Below are 8,986 nucleotides of genomic sequence, written 5' to 3'. Positions count from 1 at the left end.
TGGTTCTGACAGTCCTTGTTTAACGCCGATGGAAAGGGTGAATGCATTCCCTGGCCCAGATGAAGCACACGAATGCCGCAGTGAGGCATAAGAGAGCTTTTGTGCTGCTGATGTTGATCTTTGTATGAACTTGCTCTCTCTCCTCGCTGCTCTCACGTCCACAATGGGGAATTTGGCCAAGGGTCAGAAGTCCCTTGCTGTGCACATGCATATGCTGTGATGCTGCCAAGGGGGCGGCTGATGGGATGGCCTTGAGCCATTAACTATTCACATCACTCTGTGACCGCTGCAACCTCGGGTTCCCTAAGGATGGGCCTGGGGTGTCCTCCCCCTCCGGCTCAAAGGGCAAGTGGGGATAGTTAACAGCCGGCTGCAACCCTAAAGTGACCATCTGAGGTATAGACAAGCTACAAGGAGCTTTTCAGTGTCAGGGGCACAAAGAGGTTAAAAGGCTGAGTGCAGATGGGATGATACAAGCCCCAAGAACAGACTCAGGCAAGAATTGAGCAGAGCCAGGGAAGAGCCAGGGCAGAGCAAACCCATGGCTGCCTTCACGGGAGGGGAGGTCTACAAGGCAGAGTTCGAGCCCACGGCGTACCTGGAATACTTCAAGTTTGGAGGAGGCACCTTGGGGGATGAGTTCCTCACATTTGTCCTGAAACACTACTGCAAAACCTTCACTTCTGGTAGGTCCTTCCCAAAGCCCTGGGCACTCTTGTCTTCTCTTGGCCAGACAGGGGCACGACCAGCCAGGCACTCAGAGAGGAGACGGGGTGGGAGGTTGCACTGCCCGTGCGACGTGCTTGTGGCCTGCAGTTGCTAGAGACAAGTGCCTCAGTCGTGTGACAAACAGTTCTTGGGCAGTTCACCAAGTTTGTCTTGCTGCCCACAAGCTTTTGTGCAAGTGCTTTCCCCTAGGGCTTTCCAGCTACAAAGCACAGCAAAAATGCCAAGTGTTCATGCTTAGCCTCTGAACAGGGTGCAGAGCATTGGAGAGCTTCTCCCACCCTCCCCTCTCATGCACTGCCTGCAAAAAATCAGGCACTGGACTTTTCTTAGGAAAATGATGCCCTGTGTTCACACCACCACCCTCCTGTTGGACTCTAGAGCAGTTGTGTCAGCTCTCTGTGCCCCCTGCTCGTCCTCATCCCTTAAGCAAGGGGTGATGTTGTGAACTCCTGCCCTGCCTAAAGTGCCTGGAGATCCGTGAGCAGAGAGGAGAGGCTATTCAGCGCCCTCGCTGTCCTGGAGCAGATTGTTATATAGCAGATTTCCCCTTCTCCTTACGCTGTCATGAAGACATCCCTTGAACTAAAGGGTTTTGAAGGAATCTGATATGGGGAAGTAAGTGGGATATGCCTGTGGGATTGCAAGTGCAGCTTTGCCCAGACACACACTGATGCTTTATTAATATCAGGTGGTGTAAGCCCAGAGGCAGGCAGGGTTGACTTGTGAGGAGAGGCTAAGGGTTATTTAGTCTGAAGAAGAGAAGACCGAGAGGGGAGTCCCGTGCTGAACTGCTTTAGGATAGGTAAAGACTAACCCAACTGTCATTAGAGGCCTGCCCTGAGACCAGGGGCCCAGAGCAGTGGGTGCTGTGCAAAAACCCAGGAAGCGATTGTCCTGACCCCAGGTCTGTACAGTCAGAATAGATGGGACAGGCTCCTTATTCCCGCTGAGCATGCCTGAAACACCCCGGGGGGGTTCACTGATGCATCGCAAATCCTTCAAGGCCTCTGTGGTACATGGAAATCAAAGCCCTGCATCCTTGCTGAGACCTGAAAAGCCCAGCTCCTGTCTGTGCAAAGGCTGGCATCGGGCCACTGCTGGAGCAGCACCCATCCAGCGCACCGGCCACGTGAGGCGGTGTGGAAACAAGGTCGTTCCCAGCCAGCCCAACCCCGGGACAGCAGCGATTGCCTTTCCGGTGCCAGGTAACACTGCTCCCCCCTGTTCCAACACAGGTGATGTGAAGGGTGACATCCTGATAGATATTGGCAGCGGCCCCACCATTTACCAGCTCCTTTCTGCCTGCGAGAAGTTTAACGAGATCATCGTTTCGGACTATGCGGACCGGAACCGCCAGGAGCTGGAGAAGTGGCTGAAGAAGGAGCCGGGAGCGTTTGACTGGACCCCGGCGGTGAAATACGTGTGCGAGCTGGAGGGACAGAGGTAGGAGGCTTGGCTGCTGACACACTCTTCAAGGGAAGGGGCCTTTCCCTCCTTTTTTTGGAGGGAATGAGGATTTTTGGAGAATCAGTAGGCTAAAGGTGTCAATAGGAAATTAAAACTATTTAATTTGCTAAGGCAGTGACAGAGTTTAAGTTGGCCAAGGGAGTCCAGGACAATAAGAAGTCCTTTAGGCATGTAGGGAGCAGAAGGAAAACAAATGTTAGCGTGGGGACCCTGCTGAGCACCTCGGGACAGCTGGTAACGGGCACTCAGGAAACAGCTGAACTCCTGAATGCCCACTTTGCGTCCGTGTTTCACCGGACCAAGGGGAAAGACAAGCGAGATACGGCTCACAGGGGCATGGTGGGACTGGCAGCCTCCCCACTGTGGGTGCTGAGCGGGTGCAAAACCAACCAGAAAAGCTAGCCATGTATAAGTCAGCAGAACCAGATGGACTCCACCCGCGAGTGCTGTAGGAGCCAGCGGAGATCATTGCGGGACCCCTGGCAAAGCTCTTTCAGAATCGTGGCACACAGGGGAGGGAGATCCCTGAGGATTGGAAGAGGGCCAACATTGTGCCCATCTTCAAGAAGGGGAAGAGGGAGGACCCGGGCAACTATAGGCCAGTCAGCCTCACCTCCATCCCAGGGAAAATCCTGGAAAAACTCATTAGAGAATCTATGTGCGATACACTCGTGGAGGGTAAGATCCTGAACGACAGCCAGCACGGCTTCGTCGCGGGCAGGTCTTGTCTTACCAATCTCATCTCCTTCTATGGCCAGGTCTCTCGCACCTGGACACGGGAGACAAGGTCGATGTTATATACCTCGACTTCCAAAAGGCTTTTGATCTAGTATCCCATGGTATCCTTGTGGGAAAACTGGAAGATTGTGGGCTTAACTGCTCGATGGTTCAGTGGGTGGAAAACTGGCTCCAGGGTCGGGCCCAGAGAGTTCCCATGAATGGATGTGTGTCGTCCTGGCGCGACGCGGGCAGTGGTGTCCCTCAGGGGTCCATGCTTGGACCGGTGCTTTTCAACATCTTTATCAATGATTTGGATGTGGGGGTGAAAAGCTCGCTGGCCCAGTTTGCGGATGACACCAAGTCATGGGGCAGCGTGGTCACGCCAAAGGATAGGTTGCAGATACAGGTGGACCTGGCCAGGCTGGAGAGGTGGGTGGACCAGAACCAGATGAAGTTCAACTCTCAGAAGTGTCAGGTGCTGCATCTGGGGGCAAACAATCCCCAGCAGACCTCAGGCTCGGCGGTGACAATTAGACTTGCACCAAGGCCAAAAGGGACCTAGGGGTAGTGCTCGACCATCGCACGAAAATGAGCTGGCAGTGCGATGCTGTGGCCCGCAGGGCAAACACCACACTGCCACTCATATGATCAGGGACTTGCAAGACAAGCCATACGAGGAGAGGCCGAGGGACTTGGGCCTTGTCAGCCTACAGAAGAGCAGGCTGAGAGGGGACTTGGTAGCAGCTTACCGCTACATCGGGGAGTACATCAAGGGCTCAGTGAACAGCTGTTCACCAGGACACCCCTGGGGAAGACCAGGAGCAATGGGTACAAACTCCTGGAAGCCGCATCAGGCTCAAGTCCAGGGAAACTCCACGGTCAGGGTGTCCAGACTGTGGAATAAACTCCCCCCAGGGGTGGTGCGGTCACCTACCCTGGACATCTTCAACAGGAGACTGGACGGTCACCTCACTGGGGTCACTTGGCCCCAGTTGTCTTTTCCTGCCTAGTGCGGGGGGCTGCACCCGACGATCTACCAGGTCCCTTGCAGCCCCTGACCGTCTCTGAAAACCCTAGACAACCGCACACTAGATATTTTTGCAGACAACACAACCTTTCCGGGTGAGTTTCTGTACGATTCCAGCAGAGGGCTCGTGGGCCCTGCGTTCTAGCTCAGCTCTCACCAGCCTCTGTCCCCGAAGGAGAGGGCCTCCGAACAGGACCTTTATCTCTGCCCCTTTGCAAAGGGCCATGATGGGAATAAGGCAATGCAAATGGTAGGTGGGAAAACAGCTGCAGCTGTAGCTACATGCAGCAACTCTAGCAGTTTCTCCTGATGTGATACAGCAGGTGCTGAGCAACTCACGTAGCTTTAATCTAGTCTCTCTGGTCCTGGGGTTTCCACAGCTAAATGCTTCGCATGCTGGCATCTGAGCTCCCCGGAAGCAGCTTTGGGGGTGTCTGCACAGGATGCCCTTGCTCTTCTGGTCTGCAGTGCAGATGCACCCCTGAGGTCCCTTCCCACCCTCATTTCCTACGATTCTCTGATTCTAGATCAGTGCCTGGGTTTCATTTTGTTTCTCAAAGATCCATTTCTATTGAAACCTTCCTACAGAACTTGTTGTTTCCTAAGAAATGGCATTTTTCAACCTGCTGTAGTAGGCAGACAGGCACGTATGGCAATGGATAAATATGGCACTGGCATTTTCAGTCGCAGCCATTCCCATCGTCTAATACAGACGCCTCCATGACACTAAAACAAGGTGTTAGTAGTCCTTGGCACCATTTATTTCCCCATCTTAAATGTGTTGATAACTTTGTCTCTCTTGCCTTCCCTGTTATTTTGTGTGCTGATACAATAATTAAGCAGATCTGCCTTGGAGTCGTTCTGATTCCAGGCAGGTCAGGTAAATTGAGATTTATGAGTGGCAATTATGTTTATTAATAATTAAACAGACTTCAGAAGAAGTGACAGCTATCTGCTTCCAGCTTCCAAGTGAACAGTGACAGCTGGTCCTATTCAACAGGAGAACGACTGCTAAATTTGATTAGCTGGAGACAAATATATTGCCATCTCTGCTCAGTAATCATCGTGCTTTGGGGAGCATATTCATTAAGAGACATATGTAAATATACTTTTTAAGAACACAGTATATGCAAATATGATCAATCGGTACCAAGATCACTCTCACAAAGATAAAAAGTGGGGAATCTTTCAATGGGAGCAATTTTTTTTGGTGCAATCGTGACATTCATGGACTTGTCGGTATGGCAAACATGACTTTCTGTGCCTGTGTCTGCATGCTACATGCAATGCTCACACACTTCCATATGTTTGAAGAGAGTTGCACATATTTACACATGGACAGGTATATCACAGTGGCAACAAGGCATATAAAGGCATTAAAAAGAAGACGTATCAGCTCACGAGTCTGATAAAACTCTGGCAAGATATGGTGTTGGAAGCCCCTTTCCTCTGTAACAACCAGAGCCCAGCAGGGCAGGACATGGGCCCTTTCCCTGAACTCCCGAGTCTGAACGAAGCAGGATTATGTCTTCAGGCTTGAAACATCACTGTTTCCTTAAAACAGCCTGAGTTGTCTCTGTCTGCAAGAGGTTTGGCCAGTCACGAAGCAGCACAACACCGCACTGTCATCAGGCTGATACCGCAGGGTGTCTCTGTGCCCAGGCAAGGCACTACCCAGGACAAGGGCATCCATCAAGAAACCACAATTTTCCAGGGCCAGTGGCTCTGCTTTAGTCAAGGCTACGAGCCAGAGCAAGGCAGGAGTCATGGGCACGGTGGAGTAGCCGGTGTGTCTAACACGGGCAGAGAGCGGGATCGCACACAAGAGCTACAGGGGTCTGGGAGCAGAGCCAAGGGGGTGAGAGCTAGAGGAAATGGTGCTGGCTTTATATGCCACCCACCCCAGGGAAGTCACTCAGCCTTTCCTCAACCTCTCACTGTGTCTCTGGGGTCTCTGTGCTCCCTTCCTCCCAGGCTAAAGCAGCTCAAGCAATGCTGGCTCGGGGAAAATGCACCCGCAGTCTAACACCCGTTGCAAGAAGCAGCCTGCTCTGGATACAACTTTGTGCACCTCCCCTTTGCTTATTCCACCCTGTGACTCCTAACTGCACCCACGTGGGTCCCAGAGAGCAGTTCCTCTCCCTCCGCAGCCTTTCAGCCCTGCAAACACTTATCACATTTCTTCCCCAGTCACCGCAGCACATAGCCACGCAATCCATATTTTATGAGACAAGAGAAAACCACTCCAGACCTTGCATCGCTGCTGCCACTCTTCAGTCTAGCATGCCCGTGTCTTTCTGCTCCTGAGCAGCCCAGACAAGAATGTGCCGGGATTGCCCTCCTCTGCCAGCGTGGTGCTGGGGTGACGGTGGACTTCAGCAGTCACCCGTGCTGCGTGCTGGAGGGACTAAGATGGGCGTCAGGCCCACAGTAGCAGGCACTGTTGCACTTACAGTTACTCCTGCTCAGCAAACATCTGTGCCCTGGGCCTTCAGCCCCAGCTTATAAATGGGGGCACCCTCACTAAATCTGACCAGGTGCTCCAGTGCTGTAGTGAGAGCCCTTGAGCTGAGCCAGCCCAGAAGTGCCTTTTCCAGAGGTTTAATGGAGGGTGTATCCAAACCTTGCTGACAATCAGGCCTTTTAAGCTGCTTCGGGAAGGAGGGCACGGATGTGAAGAGCAGCTTGGCAAGGGAAAGGTCATATTCTCAGCTCTAGTTTTGCATGACGGCTTAGACTGGAGTCACCCCTTCCACTCAGCCCCTAGTAATCTGTGCTGTACAGCTAATGTGTCTAGCTTCATAGCTTCCTAACAACCCAAGCTGGGGAGCGTTGCATGGGCTGGGGACTATCAAACTGTACATGCACTCCTCCACATCGCTGTCTCAGCCTGGGTGCATGTCCTTCATCCGTACAGCCCTGAAGCACATCAAACTGGCTGCATGCAAGATGTTTTCCGTGCAGCCGGTAGCGATATTTCCAGTGAGCTGTGCGTCACACGTGAAAAGTGCCCATCCACAGCGCCCAGGCTTCCTTCCACTGCTATCAGGGAAGCCACTTGCCCAAGAGACTCAGTTTCCAGGCCGCAGACATATCTGAGAGCCCTTTTTGAATACTCAGTCCATTATATTATTAAGTGCTTGTACAATCAGCCCTCTTCATTTGTCAGCACAAAGCTGACTTCAGACAGCCCGCTTCCTTTCAGTGTTAAGTGCGTGGGGGAAATACTTGTAGAGAAGTTTAAAAATGCTGTGGAAGCATTTGGTAGCATCACGGAGATTCTCGTGGTACAGAAGATGCTTTTTAATTCAGCCGTTGGCCTCAAAGTGCTGGCATTTAGTAAGAAAAAGACAAGGAGAGAAGAAAACTGGGCAGCAGACTCCGGCATGAGCAGAGCCCCTGCTGCTTTCCACAGGTTATTGATTCCCGTAGACATCAGCAGAGGCCTAGAGTCGAACCGCAAGTGACTGGATTTACAACGATTTCATTTGGAAATGGCAAGAGCCCAGGCGCTAAACTGTTATGGACCAAACTGGAGATTTTACAAAGACACCAAGGGACACGGCAGGAATCAGGGGCCTTTTAGTAAGGCCGGGGTAAAGACACGAGAAATTCTCCGCGTGCAATGCCTGCCCTGTCATTGCAAACTAGGGGCCATGGCCACGTGGCTGGGCACTCCTGGTGTATTAAGTGCAGGATTTATTGCACTGCCAGGCCAAGGTTTGCTCACTGACATCCATAGTGGTTGCCTCCCTGCGCAGAAGCAGAGTTTCCCTCTGGGAAATGAGGAGAATGGGAATTTCCCACCCCAGGTGCTGGAGCAGGGATTGGTGGTAGCCTCTCCATCCCAGTGCCTGCCAGTGGCTTCCCGTCAGGGTCAAAATGAAGCAAAACAGGGGTCGATGCAACCCATAAGCTGTGATCCCTCTGCTGTGGGAGTCTGCCCCTTGGCTTCAACAGGGCCATGCACCCAGGCTGTATTGAGTCAGCTTATTTCCCATGATCTTGCAAAGCCAGCAGCCCATCGCTCTCAGCCTTGCTCTCTGCCGGGGATCACTGGTGACGTGTGACGGCAGACACGGAGCCGTGACCAGCAATCCTGTAATCCTCCGTCGCACAGACGCCTGACTTAGAGCCAGGGCTTCTTGGGCACAGGCTCCTGCCTGCCACTCTCCCTCGTACCATCAGTCTGAGCAGCTTCCAGCACATGCTGTCCCCTGAGGCACGTATTCAGGCTGACAGACCTCCAAGCATCACTGGGAATGACCTGCCTCTCTCAGCCCTTTTCCTCCTGCTGAAGCGCAGGGTCGGGACGCGGCAGGGAGTATGAACAGCGCCGGCTCAGGAGGGGACATTGGCTGAGGTCGGCTCACAGCTGAAGCGGGGTTAGGAGCCGCTGAAGGAAAGAGGCAGCAGATGTGAGGCAGCGGGAAGCCCGTGCCTGGAGCCAGGGCAGAGATAATCTGGCTGGAAGAGGGGAAAGTCACCTTTGCTGAGCTGAAGCACAGCTGCTTGCACTGCTCAGCACCCAGGGAGGAGACCAGGTGTTTTCTGTGCGATAACCCGCCCCATGCCGGCTCCGGGAAAGGCAGCGCGGCATGGAAGATGGAGCCGGTTCAGAGAGGCAGGAGTGCCTGGCCTCGGCACCTCTTTCCCCAAACTCTGATGGATTTAAAAGGGTAGAATAACTATTTCCATTCCTTTCGTGCTTTCTTCCCCATTTAATGGGCAGGGGGATGACATTCTCCATGGCAAAGCCTCCAGATGTTGGGAGGGCACCACTGGTCACTGGTGCCCACTGTCTGCCCCCACCACTCCCTCCAGCTGCCTGCAGCTGGGGACAGATGTTTGGAGCCATTTGAGAACCGCCAGCGGAGGGAATTTGCAGCTCTCCATGCCCAGTCCACAGGAAAATCAAGTTGGAGAGAGTTTTGCCATGGGACCAGCAATGCTCCATGTGCCATGCTGGGTGTTGGTACATTTTTCAACAGCATGTACCCACCATGCAGACACGCACGCACACACCAGGCCCTGGGTCTGTCT

General features: G+C 53.1%; 1 protein-coding gene across 2 annotated transcripts in view; it reads left to right on the top strand.

The window, feature by feature from the left end:
• Window positions 1-264: 264 nt before the first annotated feature.
• LOC109283776 (nicotinamide N-methyltransferase-like) overlaps window positions 265-8,986 on the top strand; it is a 29,386-nt gene continuing 20,664 nt past the window's right edge. The window contains exons 1-2 of one of the 2 annotated variants that reach the window (XM_059719575.1): window positions 265-686; window positions 1,965-2,172. In XM_059719575.1, the coding sequence (XP_059575558.1) occupies window positions 542-686; window positions 1,965-2,172 (353 nt within the window). In that variant the 5' untranslated portion in view covers window positions 265-541. The remainder of the gene's footprint in view (window positions 687-1,964; window positions 2,173-8,986) is intronic. The other variant, XM_059719576.1, reaches the window with a different exon arrangement.

The sequence above is a fragment of the Alligator mississippiensis genome, chromosome 16 (assembly GCF_030867095.1).
Source record: "Alligator mississippiensis isolate rAllMis1 chromosome 16, rAllMis1, whole genome shotgun sequence".
Lineage (NCBI taxonomy): Eukaryota > Metazoa > Chordata > Crocodylia > Alligatoridae > Alligator > Alligator mississippiensis.
The sequence above is the reverse complement of the archived record's forward strand: the minus strand, read 5'-3'. Positions and strand labels throughout refer to the sequence as shown.